The sequence below is a fragment of the Malania oleifera genome, chromosome 9 (assembly GCF_029873635.1).
Source record: "Malania oleifera isolate guangnan ecotype guangnan chromosome 9, ASM2987363v1, whole genome shotgun sequence".
NCBI lineage: Eukaryota > Viridiplantae > Streptophyta > Magnoliopsida > Santalales > Ximeniaceae > Malania > Malania oleifera.
Window position 1 is genome coordinate 46,278,501 of NC_080425.1, and position 19,564 is coordinate 46,298,064.

A 19,564-nucleotide genomic window follows, 5' to 3' on the forward strand; every position below is an offset into this window, starting at 1 on the left:
GAGCACCCTATGACACCTCACCGCTGACCTTGTCAGTGTTGCTATTGACAATTCAACATCTAATGACTGTGTCTCAACACCCAACAATTTAACATACCCTACAGACACAAAAGAGTGGGTGGCACCTATATCAAATAAAACAATAGCTTGATATGATAAAGCAATAAAGGTACCTGTCACGATGTCGTTTGTGGCCTCCGCGTCTCCTGGCCTCAAAGCATAAACCCTCGTGGGGGCTACATTCTTCTGCTGGCTTCCACGAGGCACTTAATAACCTCCTCGTTGAGGTCTAGGAGCAAGTGCAGTACTAGATGGTGTAGGGAAATCTCACACTAAATGTTCCAATACACTGCAGTGATAGCAGACGCCTCTCCCTACTCGACACTCTCCCAAGTGTTTCTTTCCACATGTTTAACAAACTAGGTAGATCTGCATACCCTAATTCTCACGACCTCTCGTCTCCTGCCTCTGTTCTCTGCCATAACTACCTCTCCTCCATAGGCTCCGACTAGATCTCTGCTGATAGCCTGAAGGCGTGGACCTCTTCTTCTATCCTGGCTCCTTTGCACCAATCTGCTCACCAACCTCAGCCACAGCTGCTCTGTCTACCAACTTGGCAAAGTCCTGCACTTTCAACATTGCCACTTGCTTATAAATTTCTCACCTCAAACCTTTTTCAAACTATCTCGCTTTCTTCACTTCATCAGGAACAATATATGGAGCGAAGTGGCATAATTCTGTGAACCTCATCCCGTACTACTGGACTAACTACTGTCCCTGCTTCAAGTTTAGGAATTCCTCCACTTTGGCCTCTCTGGTAGTGGCCGACAAGTATCTGTCAAAACAAAAATCTTTAAAACGACACCAAGTCATAGCTATAGGCACCGCCCTCTGTTCCTTCAATAATTTTAATGTAGTCCACCATATTTTAGCCTCTCCTGTCAGTTTATAGGTGGAAAATAAGACCCACTACCAAAACTTTCTCTATCTCCTGCATCCAGTTTTCGGCAACTGCAAGGTCAACTTCTCCTGAAAATACCAGACGATTCATCTTGGTAAATTTCTTTATCATACACCCATGGCCTGCAGACGGGCCTCCCTGCTCTCTAGAGCTCCATACGATCTTAGCCTTGACCTACTGAGTTACACTGCGTAGTACCACATCTGAATCAGCCCCGCCTGCCCAACCTAGCAAAAGTTTTGTAAGAACCTGAACTGTGATGTATGGATTAATTATATAAAAAAGGGTAACTTGGTAATGGAGCAGATTTCGTCGTTGAAATCAGAGTTTGTCGACGAAGTCTAGGTGCTGATTGTTCACAAAATTCAGAGGCTCATCGATGAGGAGAAGCCGAAGGATTTCAAAAAATTGAGGATCCCAGGCTCATTGACAAGGTCACCATTTTGTCGACTTGGTGTCTTCAGTGACTCGTCAATGAGGACGCCATTTCGTCGACGAGGATGGCCGAGTCAAGGGCAATAAATATCAGTTTTCGTTACTTCCAAGCTAAGTAATCTCAAAATATCCTCTCCCTCTCTCTCTAGAACTTAAAATCGCTCTCTCTCTAGATTTCTTCACCATTCGTCGCCTGAATCATAAATTTGACGTTACCGCATAGATCAGGGCAAGATTCACTTTGTCATTTTGAGCAGTTTTGGGTTTTGGTCAAAAATCAAGGTAAGGCTCGGCTTCCATTTCTGGTTTGAAATATGTGTAGTAGTACGAGTTGTAAGGAAGTATTGTTCTGCGTTGTTCAGGTTTTGGTATCTCGGTTCATAGTTTTGGGAGCTATACAGTTTGTGGCTCAATTTTTGGTTAAGGTAAGGGGATTCTGTTTATATCAGTTCATTTTTGAAATCGAGATCAGTAAACATGTAGGTTACGATCGTATGTATGTTTTGACTACTTATTTGGGAAAATCTATCGGGTAAAAATATGGGATTTACGGGTTACAGTTCTCGAGAAAATCGGGGATATTGGGTATCATCTCTACTTTGTTTTGAAAATATTATGTTGTATTTAAACTGTATTATTAAGGTGACCATATCCATATTTGTATAAAACTATATGTTTGAATTGGAAAACGATATAATTTACAATATACCAAATGAGTGTGGAATGTATGGTTGTATGTAATTGTTCCAAGTATTTTGTAAAACAGCTAGTGGTGACTAATTACCGTACACTGATGAGTATAGGAACATGAGTTCCAAAATGATTCCAGGTTTTGTGAAATCAGCTAGTGGCGGCTAATTACCATACGCTGCACCATGTACCGGTTCATTACTGTGGGCGAGAGTGTCCGGCTCTATATCCGAGGGTATGAAATATCACCAGTGTGTTCCGACTGGTCACCGATGGGTGTGAGCTACACCGTATTGGTGACGTACCGCTGTGAGGCTTCGGTTATCACAAGGTATCGATTGCTTTAGTGCGACGACACTGACCGTATGTTTGGGTATCGTATGTACTGGAATGGATTTGTGAAAATACTGGAACTGTATGGAAATGTTTTGAAATTGTATCGTATTGTATGGTGTTTTACATAAAATAACACTGGTATGCCACACACTGATATAACCTGTTTTCTTCCTTACTGAGAGGTGTCTCATCCCGAATGTAATAACCCGAGGTATTTTTCAGCTTCTCGTCAACGAACACAGGGGATTCGTCTACAAGGACATAAGACAAGCTCGTTAATGAGGATAGGTTTCGTCGACGAAAAAATACCGAGAGAGGTTTTTGGGGCAGTCTGAAATTCATCGACGAGGGAGGAAGTTCATCAACAAAATTCCTTAAAGATTCATCAACGAGATGACGTGTCTCATCAACGAATTCGGGGCTATAAGTAGTGAAAACCTGGATTTTTCAGCATAAAACTGGCGCAAACTCTCTCTCTCTCTCTCTAAACAGCACCCCTCCCCTTCTCTCTTTGATTCTGGCTCCGTTTCTTGCCAGATTGAAGATTTGAGGCCACCACAACGCTCCTGACAAAGTTCTCTGCAAGTTTGCTGGAGCTGATCGTGGGAGAAGTTGGTTTGAAATTCATCCCAAATTCAGGGTAAGGTGTTTTATTCAGAATTTGTCTTTCCTGCAGTTATAGGAAATGTTGTTTGCAAGAAAATACTAACGTTTTGTTCTAGGGGATATCCTTTTCAAGGTATTGAATGGTGAACCCTGCGGGCATAGGGCCAGAGTTCAATGGAGGCTTTTCAGAAACTAGGTAAGGGACATATGCTATGCTAGGCAATTCTAGTAAGTTTTTAGCATAAATTATACTCTTTTACCAGATTATTATTTACAGCGTAAATTATATATATATATATATATATATATATATATATACACATATGCATGTATACTAGTTATTATACAGAATATGAGTTTTTAAAGTATATGTGGCCTATGTAGATATTATCTAATATGGAGTTTTTATACAGTTTTTCAGTATATCAAATTATGTAGATATAGCTAGATATGTACAGATTTTATACAGACAGAATACGCATACATATACAGTTTTATTCAAATGATTACACAGACAGATATATATATATATATATATATAGTAGTATACAAATGTTTATTCAGATCAGTATATATAGAGTATATAGAAAGTTATGTTTTCCTAAATGTCATAACATTCAGAGTATACAGATAGATTATACAGACAGAGTATATGGATAGATGATACAGTTTTAGCATCAAGATGCTACAGATATTACAACATTTACAGTACAGAGTTATAGTGTTATGGTTATTTTGGAAACACAGTGAAAACAGTAAAAGAGTATATATGTATATATATATATATATATAGTATCAGATCCATGTGAAAAGATTACAAACAGATATAGATATAGATACAAAATATAGAGCATGGTACCGTTGCTAATACAGATAGAGTGCAACCACATATCTCAGATAGTGTATGGGTACCGTCAACTGTGCTCAGATAGTATGTAGCTCCCCAGTTCGCCGGGTTAAGGGGGCTAGTTAGATGAAGTAGCAGCCAATCCCGTGCCTAGGAGAGTATGCAATTTGGCCAGGTTGAGGTAGTGTAGAGTATAGTGACTTTCCTGGAGGGCCGACCAGGTTAAGTTCCGCCTACGGGCCGCACAACCCTGTCATGAGGGGTCAAATCATGACATACAAAGTTTCAGGGATAAAAGCACAGTTATGTATATGTATACAGTTTTACAGTATTTGACGAATATAGTATGATATTAGTAGTATGAAAAGTAGAAAAACTCAGATGATAGAGTCATGTTTTAAACTGCAGAAAAGAAATGTAAGATATGCTTTACAGATTTATCATTTTATTACAGCTCAGATTTTATTTAAAGTTTATACGTAACTTAGTCGCCACACACTACTAATAATATATTTCCACTTACTGAGCATCAACTCACCCTATTATTCTAACATTTTTCAGGTGAGTCAGTTAGGCGAGCAAATCAGGCTCACGGATAGAGATTTCTAGATTACCCTAGTTGTAGGGTGAATTTGTTATAGAGTTTTGTATTTGTGGGATAGATAATACTGGAGGGAAATGTTTTATGGCTATGGCCTATATGTACTGAATTCTGGTATTGTATAGTGTAGATGGATGTATGACTTATGTTTCTGCTGCATAGGTACGATTATAAAAAAAAAATATGATAAAATTTTGAGGTCGTTATAGTTTGGTATCGGAGCCTAGGTTGCTAGGTTCTATAAACTCGAGAGTGCAGCGGGAAACAATACCAGAATAGAGGAAAAAGGATTTAAGGTTTTATTCTGTGATATGGATATAGAATTTTGTGGTGGTTTCTGTGTTTTTCTTGGGGTGATGATTTTAGGAAAACCATAGTAAACTATCGACGAGTTGTGTGTTTGGGTTGTAGGATTGGATTTTGGGATTAGGAGCAGGAGGGATGATTAATAGAGGATTTAAAGTTTTAGTTGAATAAGTTGAGTCTGTATGGGAAATAGGATTCTAAAATGGTGTTTCTATATATTTGCAGGATGGAACTAGGAGGCAGTAGTGCTCACACTAGTGGTGATGATGGAGTGGGTCCTTCTGGCACAAGGGGTGGAGATTCAGATGCTGTGCTACGTAGTGTGGCTCAACAAGTTATGGCTGAGATAGCACGGAGTTCTAGAAAGCAGGAAGGTCCATCTCCAGTTCAGGGATGTACTATAGAGAAATTTATAAAGTTGAACCCACCAGCGTTCTTTGGAGCAGCTGACCTTGTAGTTGTAGAGAATTGGTTGTAGGAAATGGAGAAGATTTTGACAGTACTTCACTACACCAACGAGCAAAGAGTCTTATATGCAACGTATAGGCTAGTGGGGGAGGGTGAGAGATGGTGGTCAGCTACTAGATTATTGGAGGAGCAGAGGGCGATTCCAATACCAATGACCTGGGCATGATTCAGGGACGTGTTCTTTGATAGATAAAATTCTGCCTCAATTAAAGAGGCTCGAGTATAGGAGTTTCTGAGTCTGTCCTAGGGGTCGATGACTGTTTAGCAGTATGCTGCGAGATTTATCGAGCTCTCGCGTTTCTGCCCATATATTGTCCCCGATGAAGTGAAGAAGGCGAGAATGTTCGAGAAAAACCTAAGACGAGATATTTACCAGTAGGTGGCAGTACTGAAGATCCAGGATTTCTCAGAGTTGGTTGTCAGGGCTATTATAGCAGAGGAAAGTTTGTTGAGGGAGACTGAGATGCAGAGTCAGAAGAAGAGAATTGCACCCTCGAGTCTTTAAGTGGGTCCTAGTCGAGGCCCTTGGAGAGGAGGTAGATCTGGCGAAGGCCAGAGACAGATGGTAGAGCACGGGGGATTTCAGGGCGGACAGCTTCCGGCCATTTTTCCTAGATGTGGACGGAGACACCCAGATGAGTGCCAGTTGGGGGAGAATGTCTGTTATCATGTGGGAAACCCGGTCATATGGCTCGATCATGTCAGATGCCGTCAAATTATGCACCGGCTCCTAGGCAGTTTCGAGGTGGTTATCAGGCGCCCCACGGAGGCCAGCAAAGGAATACTGCGCCAGCGAGGGTCTATGCGTTGATGCCAGGTGATGCTGAGATGGATGGAGACGTGGTCACAGGTACCCTTATTGCTTTAGCATATAAAATTGTTGTTTTATTCGATACAAGTGCCACCCACTCTTTTATATCGACGGGGTATATCAGAATAACTAGGGTAGAGACACAACTACTAGATGTAGAATTATTTGTGGGTACGCTGATGGGATCTGTGGTAAAATGTAGAAAGGTGCTTCGGAATTTCCCAGTTAATGTTTAGGAGAGAGTATTACCAGCTGATCTCATGGTACTAGATATGCAAGGGTTTGATGTGATACTGGGCATGGAATGGGTAGCCACTTATCAAGCCAGTATAGATTGCCACTAAAAGGAAGTAATTTTTAGACCCCTAGATGAATAAAAGTATGGATTTGTGGGTTCACATGTACGTGCCATGCCACAGCTGGTGTCAGCCATTCAGGTGAGGAGATTGCTACAAGATGGTTTCCAAGGATATGTTGCATACATAAAAGAATTGTCAAAAGAAGAATTAAAACAAGCTGATATACCAGTAGTGAGAGAATTTCCACATGTCTTTCCAAAAGAATTGTCTGGTTTGCCGCCTGACCATGAGATTGAGTTTACTATAGATCTATTGCCGAGATTTGCACCGGTATCTAAAGCACCGTACCATATGGCTCCAATCGAGTTGAAAGAATTGAAAGATCAGCTACAGGAATTGCTAGATAAAGGTTTTATCAGGCCCAGCGTGTCGCCCTGGGGAGCACCAGTTCTATTCGTGAAAAAGAAAGATGGAACCGTGAGATTGTGCATTGATTATATGGAGATAAATAAACTGACAATCAAGAATAAATATCCTCTCCCTAGGATCGACAATTTATTTGATCAACTCTAGGGCACCCGGGTTTATTCTAAAATTGACCTGCGGTCAGGTAACCATCAGGTGAAAGTTAGAGTAGAGGATATTTTGAAGACTGCATTCCATACTAGATATGGGCATTATGAGTTCTTAGTGATGCCATTTGGGTTGACTAACGCACTTGCAGTATTTATGGACTTAGTGAATCGAGTGTTCCTTCAATATTTGGACCAGTTCGTGGTTGTGTTCATTGATGATATACTGGTCCATTCGAGGAGTTTTGAGGAGCACGAGCATCATTTGAGGTTGATGTTGCAGATATTAAGGGAAAGAAAATTGTATGCAAAATTCAAGAAGTGTGAGTTTTTGTTAAGGTATGTTACCTTTCTCGGCCATGTGATCTTTGAAGCGACAGTGTTAGTTGATCTGAGTAAAACAGAAGCAGTACTGAATTGGGAAATGCTGGGAAGTGTTCAAGAAGTCAGGAGTTTTCTGGGATTGGCAAGCTATTACCGATGCTTCGTGGATGGCTTCTCCAGGTTGTCTAGTCCATTAACACGACTTACGAGGAAAAATGTGAGGTTTGATTGGACAAACAACTGTGAGTAGAGTTTTCAAGAGTTAAAGCGGTAGTTAGTTTCAGTTCCAGTACTGGCTATTCCTTCAGGGGAGGATGGATTTGTGATATACAGTGATGCGTCCGTGAAGGGACTTGGGTGCATATTAATGCAGCACGGCAGGGTTATTGCGTATGCATCTAGAAAGCTTAAAGAATATGAGAAGAATTATCCTGTCCATGATTTAGAGCTTGCTGCGGCGGTACATGCTCTCAAGATCTGGAGGCATTACCTATATGGTGGAAAGTGCGAGATTTTTACGAGTCACAAGAGCCTGAAATATTTCTTCACCCAGAAAGAATTGAATATGAGGCAAAGAAGGTGGCTAGAACTCATTAAAGACTATGACTGCACCATTAGTTACCACCCAGGGAAAGTGAATGTGGTAGCAGATGCTCTGAGCAAAAAATAAGTAGGACCCATACTAACAACTATGGAGATTCAGCATTCAATTTTGGTGGATTTTGAGTTTTAAATCTTTAAAACTTAACAGATTTCTTTTGGATCTACTGGAATATAAAATTTCATCAATTTGTAATAAAGTACCATTGGGTAACTTTCTATTAGCTCTTCTGGAGTCTTTAATCAAATTTGTAGAACCAAATATTGTATTAACATTTGTTGAAGATGTATTCAAGTAATGGAAATATTTCCTATCTTAAAGAATTGTGTGTGTTGTAGCACTATTAGCTAAACAAACTTCTTCCAAAGACATCTTAAAATCGATCAAAGTTCTAAGACAATTCACACTACAATACATATTTTAAAAACTCATTATTATAATTGATCATAGCAACAATAAATACAATAATTTATTACAATCAAAATACAATGTTGCTTACTTTATATCTTAAAATATTACATCATTATTTTCATCTTGATTTACAAGGAAATCAGTAACATCAAGATAAACAGAGTTGGATGATCCAGCATTAAGATCTATTGGAATAATATTATTAGCAAAATGTGTTTCAACTTATTTACTCTTTTCTTTTTTCTTTTTTAATAAAGGCTTGGAATAGATCTACCAAGTGTCTGGGCGTACGACAGGTACGCGACCAATGATTTTTCCTCCGCATTTGTAACATTCAATTTCATTCTACTTAGGTCGCTGATTTTGATTTTTTACCCGCTTCTAGGGGCCATCCCTCTTTTGGGGGTCATCCTTTTTCTTGGGGATTACAACCTCACGTTGTTGCCAATGATTATTTCGTCCATGACCATGCCTACGACCTCGTCCTCAACTACGAGATATATTCATATTTACTTCAGGGAATTGGTCGAACTAGTTGGAGGAGTTTGGTGATTTTTCATCAAAAGTTCGTTATTTTGCTCAACGACAAGAAAACATTATATAAGTTTAGAAAATTTAGTAAATTTCCTCTCCCTATATTGCTGCTACAAGAACATATTAGTTGGATCGAAAGTAGTATCAAACATGCCTTCATCAGTAATATTTTCACCACATAATTTTAGCTTTAAGTTAATCTTATGCAGAGCTGAGTTATATTCGTTGACTATTTTAAAGTCTTGCAACCTCAGGTGCAACAATTCATATCGAGCTTTTGGTTAAATCATTGTTTTTTGGTGGTCAAATTTTTCCTTTAAATTTTTCCATAAGATAAGTGAGTTTTTAAAAGTGAGGTATTCAGTTTTAATTCTTCACTTAAATGATGACGGAGGAAGATCATAACTTTTGTCTGATCCCGCAGGGATGCGATATTTCCATTTAAAATAGTGTTTCCCAAGTTCATTACATTTAGATGGATGTCAACATTAAGAATCCATGATAAATAATTGTTGTCTTTGATGTCAAGGGGAACAAAGTCAACTTTGCTTAGGTTCGACATTCTGAATAAATTAACAATAATAAGAAAATTTATAAAACAAAATGTAAAAACTAAATAAAACTGAGATAATAATATAATATTATTTTCATCCTTCATCGGTACTTAAATATGTTTTTTCATGAACATTATATTATTTTTCTCAATTTGTATTTTTCAGAAGTATGATTCCAATTTACAATATTAAGTTGGGTAATAATTTACCACATCTTCCGAAAGTTAAATATACTATTAGCTTTAGTGTATTCCCAAGAGGGGGGGGGGGATGAATTGGAATTTTAAAACTTATTCCTAGCTTAAACCAGATAATAGCAGTATTTCACAACCTAGGATCTTTCTAGGCAATCACAAATACGCAGATAAGAATAATATGTTGAAATTTAAATCATGTGTATTATTCACACAATAACATACACATGCAAGAATATATATAAATTGCGGAAATATAAACAGACACACGATATGTTATCGGGGTTCGGCCAACTGTGCTTACATCCCCACCTCTAGCTTGCAAGTTCGATGATTCCATTAATACTCACTTAACGGGTGGAGCGGCACCGGTTACAATCAAGTCAATTAGCGGGGCTGACCTCAACCTACACTTTACTAAGATGATGCACCTAACTTTTCTAACTAAGACTATTCAACAGGGCTATTCGCCCTCTTCAAGCCCACGCTTGAAATACAACAAATAATATAGTTTTGCATACAACCAAATATGCTTCTTAAACTAAGCAGATGTGTACCAATATGCACAATATAAGTAATGCATTACTGAATGATAGGATTTGATAAGCTCAGTGTAGTCTTAATGTCTACTCTAAAAAAATTAATGCAAATATGACAATCAGCTCGTGAGAGTGTATGTGAAGAGATCTTTGTGTCAAAATAATATTCTCAATCATAATGTACTACCAAAAATCACAAGTATACTTCAAATATCTCAACAAAAGTTTTTATCAAAATAAACCACAAGAGATATTCAACAATGGTTTGTAAAAATTTATTTGATCTTTGTATTAAAATGATAATTTCAATTAAAAGGTATAGCGACAAAGATCTTTTAGCACTCAAGCAGATATCTCAAAATATATATTTCTCAATTATAAGCACAAGTGATATTTTGAAAATGATTTGTAAAATATTTTAGTAATCAAAATCCAATGTGAACTCTTTGAGTATTGCAATGACAATGCAAAACTCAAAGACTCAATGAAGTATTCTTAAGGAAGATTTATTAACAAAGTCTTCTAAGGAAACTTGAAACTTTGCTCTCTTAATAAAATGACCTTAATCAATCAATAACAAGAGAGAGCTTAAGCCTTTGAGATGAACACTCAAGCACACTTACAAAGAGATTTAAGCAATAAAATCAAGTAAGAATGAGTGTATGAGACTTAAAAATGGAATTAAGATTTTGTGAATTTTAGAGAATTTTTGCTAATTAAGATTGCTAATCCTTTACTAATTTTTGTAAATGAGGGGGTATATATAGAGTACCCCAAAATTATAATCGTCCAGGATACATAAGGTATTATGACGATTGTTTTAAAATGTTTTGACAAAGTTAACCTTGTTTAAAAAATTTAACCGCGGTAAAAAAATTTGTCCAACCCGAGAGCACTGATCAACCAAACTTAAGGTTCGATTGACCAAGTGGCAGAGTTCGGTCGACCGTGCAAAAAATGTACTGAGAGTTCGGTCGACCGGACTAAGGGTCTTAAAAGCGATTTTCCTAAATCCACGCGGTTCGGTTGACCAGTGTATTTTGAACTATGAAGTTCGGTCGATCGGGAGGTTGGAATCTCCCATGTGGGGGTTCGGTCGACCAGAGCGTTGCCCGTATAAATTTGGTCGGAAGACCAAAGAGTTAAAACGTTAACCCGGTGGGAGTTCGGTTGACCAAGTTATATGAGCTTGGCAAGGTACGGTCGATCGTGCTATGGTCAAAAAGTTGACCTCTAACCGGTTCAATTGACCAAACATGCATTTTTAATACATTTCGGTTCTATTTCCTTTATACATTAACCCTGTTCATAGAAGCACATATGTTTATGCGTGCATGTGAGTCCTAAGGTCATTCTAGGTCTCTTTGAGCTTACCTATCATATCTTGCATGTAATGCATTAGATTATTACAGACCATTTTTCTCCTATTTACTATTACAGACATGCATTACATAAAATGAATTTAAAGTACAACACAAATATGGTCTTCGGGGTCTTCAAACTCTACTCAATGTGCCGTCATTTTGATTTGCCAATTATATATTTGCATATATCCTTAGATAGTCATCAAATACAACAAGTATTTGTCATTATCAAAACCGGGTGTGACCTATAAGGTCAACATATACTATCTTATATGAAGGATAAACGTTTCACCTCTTTAGGAGGTCGAATTTAACCTTTCTTCGGGAGGTTAAAAATATACCCCCTTTAGGAGGTAAATATTTACTATCTCTTATGGAGATTAGATACATAATTTTTTTAGGAGGTCTATCCTTTTCGGGAGATTAAATATATAGACGAGAGATTTAAACGTAAAGACCTGAGGAATAATAGTATTTAAATAATAAAGAAAATGGTAAATGGGAAACAGTAACAGAAGGAGGCAGCAGGTTTTGTTAACAAACGCAAAGCGTTCGTCGACTGCGTTTGTCAACGAGAGTGTGCCTCATCGACGAGAAGATACCAAGAGGACATTTTGGGCGACTCTGAATTTTTTCGACGAAGGGGAGAGTTTGTCGATGAATTTCCTCTTGGCCTCGTTGACAAGGTGACGTGGCTCGTCGATGAATCCCACAGTATAAATAGTGTTAAACTCAGATTTTACACAAAAAATTTTAGTAGAAAACCCTTTCTCTCTCCTCTACGATTCCTCTCTCTTCTCTCTTCAATTTCGGCCCCATTAGTCGCCAGATCGACGATCTGAGGCCACCACGACACTCTTGGAAAAGTTCTCTCCAAGTTTGCCGGAGCAGATCATTGGTGGGACGGAGTTGAATTTCATCATAGATTCAGGGTAAGGCCTTTTTGTTAAAATTTGGCTTTCCAGCAGTTGTAGGAAATGTAGTAGGCAGGGAAAGAGTGATATTTTGTTTTGGAATATTTGATTTTCAGGAGGTTGAGCGAGGAGCCCAGTGGGTGTAGGACCCGTCACAGTAAGAGATTTTAGCAAGAATCAGGTAAGGGAAATATGCTATGCTAGGCAATTCTAGTATGTTTTCAGTATAAATTATACGTTTTTACCAGATTATTATTCACAGCAGAAATTTATATGATTTATCAATTATGTTTAATATGTTTTAATTTACTGTGTGACTTGAGAATATAGATATAGTACAAAGACATGTTTTACAGTATTTTCATAATTATGTTTTACAGAATATATAGACAGGAAACATGTTTACAGTAATTTTCAGAATACCATGATTATACAGTTTTACAGTACCATGACATATATATTTACAATTAATTTCAGAAATACAGTTGATATAGATACAATTTATTTTCAGCATCATGGTTAACACAGTTATTACAGAATCAAAGTAAAACAGATAGTTATATACAGAAATGTATTATATAGTATCAGACCTTGATGGACCATTATAGATACAATTTACAGAGTACGGTACCATAGCTATATACAGTTTAGAGTGCAAGCACATATTCAGATAATACGTGATAGATAAGTCGATCGTGTCTATGTTGTGGATAGGCTCCCCATCAGATATGGGTTGAGGAGAGCCGATCTGACTGACGGGGTATAGTGGTTTATCCTGATAGGCCAGCCAGTGATAAATCCCGCCTATGGACCGCACAACCTTGTCATAAGGGGTTAAATCATGACATACAACTATCCATCGAGGGAAGTTTTTTCCAATTATTATTATGTATATACAATTTTACAGAAATTGAGAATATACTTATGTACATTAGAAGTATTATGAGTAGAAACCTAAAATACGGATATGTTAAGCAACATGGATATAGGTGGTGGTTTATATTATTTATATCGTATTTGCAGATTTAGTTATACATGATTATATAGAATCAGACTTTTATAGAATTGTAACTCATTTGCCACACACTAACAATAGCATATTTCGTCTTACTGAGCATCGTCTCATCTCGTCATATTAATATTTTTTTTTCAGGTGATCCAGTTAGGCGAGCAGATCAGACTCGTAGATAAAGAGAGCTACAATGCTGCCTAATAAAAGAGTGAGTGTTTTTGGAGAGAGCTACAATTCTGTTGTATATGTATATTTTGGGAACAATCTAGCACTCCGGTATTATATTGTACATTTGTGATTATGGTTATATGAATTCAGCTTCTCACTGCATAGGTTGCTAATTATTATATATATAAATATATATGAAGGTATCGAAGATATGGAATTTTCATAGTATTTATTATTGGAAAAGTTTAAAATATTTATAAATTGTAGTAGGTTGTTACATTAAATATATAGCTTTTTTAGGAAGAGTATCTTATCATCTCTTTTGGAGATTGATATTCTTTAAACTTTAAAAGACATATTCTCTTCTGGAGAATATTATACTCTTGTGAAGTAAAAGTTACAAGAAATAAATTAAATAGGATTCAAAGATATATCTTAGATAGTTGAACTCTCGTGTTGATAACGTGTTATAAAATATGTAGAAAAATAAATAAAAAAACAAAGAGCGACAAGATAAAAATTTTATGTGGTTCGGATATACCTACTCCACAGGCGGTTGAGATAAAAAACTTAACTATTTCAGGCGGAATTACGAGATGATTTGAAACCAACCTTGTACAAAATATTGGAACCATCCTTGTACAAGATATCTCTTTTCTTTTTATCTCTTATTTTCTTTCTACATGCCTACTTCAAGCATGCAAATGTGTATACAAGCATGCAAATATGTGCATTCTAAATGAGACGGGGAGGATACCCTTATATAGGACAATAAGGATAACTAAGTATTTATCGGGATGAAAAATGAAGGGGTGGAAGATAAGGTGACATTCATATTTTTCATAATAGTATTTACTTTTATATATACTGTCTAATTGCATGATGCACATCCTCAATAAACTTTGTTATTGATGGACAATTTTTTTTTTTAAATTGTAGATGTTAATAAAAACATAAATTTACTAATTTATTTATTACTTTGAAATTTATTTAAACTATAAATTTATAATTTTTTTTTTGAAAAAGCGTACATTCCAAAATCAAAATGTAACTTTAATATATGTAATTTATTTAACATAAGATGTTGGTTAAGATTCTGAAGAACGGCGGAGAGTTTTTAAACGACGGCGGAAACGGTCGCACTGAAAGTCCTGTACTTACATACGCCTCTTTCTGGACAGGAATGGCTCCGAAGAAGAAACAGCAGAAGCAGAGATCTTCTTCTTCTTCTTCTTCTTCTTCTTCATCAAAAAGCAAGTCGCAGTCTTCTTCCTCTGGTCCTAAGCTCCAAATATCGGCCGAGAACGAGACCCGCCTTCGCCGGTTGTTGCTCAACTCCGGCCGCCCCACGCCTTCTGCTTCGGCCGACGACACTCTCCCCAAGGCTCAGAAGGCCAAGAAACTTCGTTCCATTTACGAAAAGCTCTCCTGTGAAGGCTTCTTGGATGATCAAATCGAGCGTGCTCTCTCCGCTCTGAAGGTAACCTTTTCCCTGTTTGGTTCTCAGGAAAAAACGAGCCAAAAGAAATGAAAATTTTGAAAAGCTAATTTTTGAAGATTCCGATTTTAAAGATTTTCGGTGGGTAGTAGTCTTCTAATTTTGAGTTTGCCTATGATTAAAAAAGACGGAGGTTTTTGTAGTCCAAGTGGGTTTAGGGCTTTACAGCTCATGTATGTTTAATGAGGAGAGAGGCCAATTGATGTGAAGCTTGTGCATGGAAGAAGTAGACTCAAACCAAGGGTTATAACTTTTGAGTGATGGCTTTATGTAATCTTTATTTTTTTCAATATTGGTGAATTTTCTCCATCATTGGGGGACGTGGGCCAAGTGGAGGGATGAACTATGTTAATCATTTGCATGTATTGTGGATGCTTACTCGCTAATTAATTTTGGTGAAGTAGACTCGAACCAAGGGTTATAACTTTTGAGTGATGGCTTTATGTAATCTTTATTTCTTTCAATATTGGTGAATTTTCTCCATCATTGGGGGACGTGGGCCAAGTGGAGGGATGAACTATGTTAATCATTTGCATGTATTGTGGATGCTTACTCGCTAATTAATTCTTTTCGCGTGTCTGATTCTTGTCAGCTTGCTTGATATATCATGTGAGTTTTCCTAGTAGTTTTTGGTGGGTTTTGAATTGTTGGACGATGTTTAAATTCTAGCAATCTTTTGTTTGCATCAGTATTTATTAAATTGAGATGATAGATTTGTTTCTTTTGAATAGGATGGTGCTACATTTGAGGCTGCCCTTGACTGGTTATGCTTCAACCTGCCAGGGAATGAGCTTCCATTGAAGTTTTCTAGTGGGACTTCTCGTCATACTAATGAAGGTTTTTATTTTTTTAAATAAATAATTTCATACTCAATTTGATATTTTAGTGTTTCTTGCTGGGTTTTTCCTGTAGCCCATTGCCACCAAGTGTAGTAAGGAGGGGTTTTTGGACATTAATGTAGATCCTGGTCTTTTGGAATGTGTCAGGGGGTTCTGTCAGTGTCATATCAAAGGCTCGTGAAGGTTGGAGTCCTTCATCAGAGCCATCTGCTAAGATTAATGAAGGAACACCTGAAATTTTTGTTAAAATCAAGGGGCGGTCAGATGATGATACTCTAGAGTTACACCATCCATCTCAAGCAGATTGGATTCGTCACTATGTGGAGCAACAGGAAGAGGTTTTGGCAAATTCTTAATACCTTTTGCTTATTGTCTTTTTATGAAGAATAATTGTACAGCTCTAAAAGGTTTCTCCCGTTCAGTCTAATGATTCTAATTGATGTTGAATAGGCCTTAGTGATTATCAGTTTTTCTTTGATAAAAATTATGCTAATGAGAAAAAAGACAAGAATGAGGACAAAGTAGACTTTGAAGGATATAGTGTAATGAACATTAGAAATGAAAAAACAAACAAAAAGAATGAAATTGGCAGGATTCTCTGGCCAAGTAAAAAATCAATAGAGCAAATTTTGTTTAAGGTTCTAGAAGCATAAGGCTTAGGACTTAGGAGAGCCAAGACAGACAGCTTTCTCCTGTAGGAATTGTAGATGCAGAAAATGGCCTTAAAGATATATGCATTCATTCATCTATTGTAAAGAAAACACTAGGCCAGAACATAAGCTGCTCATCAATGCATCTCTTCTTTGGCCTCCTTATTCCTCAAAGAACCATTAAAGCAATAAGCAAAGAACCCTCCAATATATATGAATGAACTGAACATTGAACAAAGTGAAAAATAATTTATTGTATTTGAACAACAACCAAGCCTTAAGTCCTAACAGATGGAGTTGGTTGCATGAATCCTCATCTGCCTTTCTGTGTAATATCCACAGAAAGTTGTAGTGTTGTCAAATCTTTAATTGTTATGTGGGTTCACTCTTCCCTCCTGTACAAGTATATAACTAACGACAACTCACTCCTCACTAGTATGCTATTTGATCATGTTGCAAGTGCCCGAACCATCTTAATCACCCTTCCGTTATTTTATTCTTTATGTGCTATTTGTGCTATTACTAGCTTACCACAGTGCAAAAACATGGTATGAAACTGCCATTATGAGAAAACAGTGCACAGACATTTGGGAGAAAGCATTATGAGTCCTTGTGAAGTCAACTTTGTTGAAGACTTGTAACGAAAGTCCTGTCATTAGGTGGAATACTTTTGATAGAGAAAGGAATTTATTAAGAAAGAACTAGAAGTATAACTGTTATTGTTAATTCTTTGAATGCTCTAAGAATGCTTGGAAAATTTGTCGATCTAAATTCAAGTAGTGCCTTCCTAATTTTCTGGTATATAGCTTCTTGAGTTTGTACATGTGTGTTTATTTTTCCTTTTTTAGTTAGTTTTTTAACTCACTTCTTCCTGATCAATTTGGGTATGATGAGGAGATATTATTATGTAACAAGAATAATTAGGGATTTTTCTTTTTGTTCACAAAAGCCTTCATTCTTGCATCTCCTTCTAGTCCTTGCAAATTTGTATTCTTACTGGAGTGGGAAATGATGGATTAGGAATTGTTGGCATTTAGATGACCATTCTATCTTTGTTCTTAGGGTTTGGAGGGTTTCCTATGGAGAGACTCTGGTGGCACCAATGCTGATTGTTTAACTAGCACATGGTAGGGTTCCAACAAGATATTTCTCAGATGAAGAAGATATCTCATTGGAGCAAGTTGTCAGACTAGAAGCCTGAGATTTATTCTCATTGGGTAGTGATGTAGGCAGGGTTTGGAAGGAGGAATTCCCTTGTTGGTACTTGAATTAATTTTGATGTGCAGGTGAGTGAATCTTTATAAAGAAATATTATGGTAGTTTTTGTATTGAGGAAACTTCAAGTGATTTAAAGGTAGTATCAGCTAAGGAGGTTAGGAGGGAGGCTGGATTGTTAGTTTGCGTTGGTTGCTTTGGTCTTTTTAGTTTTTTGGTTTTTTCTGTGTTTTTGTGTAGATTTTTCTGGACTTTGTTACAGATATGTCTTATTCTCCTGGTTGTACATTTTTAATCTGTTAATGATATTATTCTTTTGCTATAAAAGAAAAATAGAAGGCTAGTGAGGGAGATCATCTTAAGATTTAAAAGAAATGGGTGATGAGTTTGATAACGAGAAGGATTTCGATAGTGAGGTTACTTCAAATGGCAGTTTACTCTTGGATGATGTTCATGAGCAACAACATGGGTATGTTCTAGATTTTTCTAAGTTGGTAATATTTCTCATGTGCTGGTGGCTCTGCTTGCAGGCTTAGAGGGTGTTCCTATTTTGAGGATAATGGACTGTTAAAGAGCAATGGGTGAGTGATCAAATTAGGGATGGTATTTTGCCCACATCTGCCTTTCTTTGGTGAATATTAACTGGAAGCATTTAGAAGCTTAGCTGGATAAGATGGGTTTGTAGTTACCAGATTCTAGAGGACAAGAAGTTTGATTGGATGGTGGCAAGGGGGTGAAAAGAGGTCAGTGCAAGCTAGCAAAATTCCAGTGCTAAAATATTTTTTTGGGTAAAAGAAGAAGCTGTATTAGGAGAGAGAGAGAGAGAGAGAGGAATTATAGCATAGGCGAGAAGAAATTCTAAAAAAGAAAAGCAAAATAAATAAAAATTTAAAAATAAAAATAAATAAAAATAAAAATAAAATACAAATAAAACTACGCAAAAACTAACCAAGAAAACCCCTTTTTAATCCCTTCCCATCATATTTCACGAGACACTTCAAATTTTCTAGTTCCCTTTGACCCTTCTTAAACTTAGATTTACCACCATCTATCCAAATATCATTTCCTCCATAGCTTGACATGTGCAAACCCAATTCATCCAACAAATGTCGAGTTTCAAGATTTTTCCTAGAAAACTCTTGTAAATGAGAAGGGAAAATTCAATCCTTACCCTATTGCTTTTCATTCATATCATCACTATCAAAAATAATGATTCCCTCCAACCCTTCCATAGGAGGAGGCGGCACATATTTAAATTCCCAAGCATATTAGATGAATAAGAAACATAACCATTTTGTCTCTGAGTCTTGTCCAAGAGCAAACCCCATCCCCATCACAATCAAAATCACTAATGTCAACACTATTATTATTTAAAAAATCCCCCAAATTCTTTTTTTCCTTGCAACTACTCACCTCCTCATTGTTCCCACCCCTTTGCAAAAGTGGTTTTTTGAGTATACTTAAAATACCACTTGCATCTCTCCTTGTAACTTTTCTTGTCATCTTAGCAAAAATAACTAGCTTTTCTTCGACCTTTTTCCTCATTTCATCACCCATTTGCCTTATATTTCGATAAGAGAAACCTTTTGGCTCTTGAGCTTAATACACTTTTCTTCCTTAGCATTTGCTCTTCCTCCACTTACCATTTGCTCCCCCTCTCCTAAAAAAAATTATTCCCTTGAATCTTAGCTTCACGAGAATTGTGATTTTTTATTGAACCTCTTCCTTTTTTAATTACTTTAGAAGGCCCACTAAAGATTCCCTTTACCATCGTAATCTCTTGTCCCAAAACATACTCATCAACTAAAACTCCTG

The 19,564-nt window shown here is 37.0% G+C and overlaps 1 protein-coding gene across 5 annotated transcripts in view; it reads left to right on the forward strand.

Moving 5' to 3' along the window:
• Positions 1 to 14,651: 14,651 nt before the first annotated feature.
• LOC131164732 (DExH-box ATP-dependent RNA helicase DExH7, chloroplastic) overlaps positions 14,652 to 19,564 on the forward strand; it is a 162,191-nt gene continuing 157,278 nt past the window's right edge. For 3 of the 5 annotated variants that reach the window (XM_058122163.1, XM_058122162.1, XM_058122164.1), the window contains exons 1-3: positions 14,663 to 15,027; positions 15,777 to 15,882; positions 16,032 to 16,222. In XM_058122163.1, the coding sequence (XP_057978146.1) occupies positions 14,731 to 15,027; positions 15,777 to 15,882; positions 16,032 to 16,222 (594 nt within the window). In that variant the 5' untranslated portion in view covers positions 14,663 to 14,730. Of the gene's footprint in view, positions 15,028 to 15,776; positions 15,883 to 16,031; positions 16,223 to 19,564 lie in introns of those variants that run through there. The other 2 variants (XM_058122161.1, XM_058122165.1) reach the window with 2 other exon arrangements.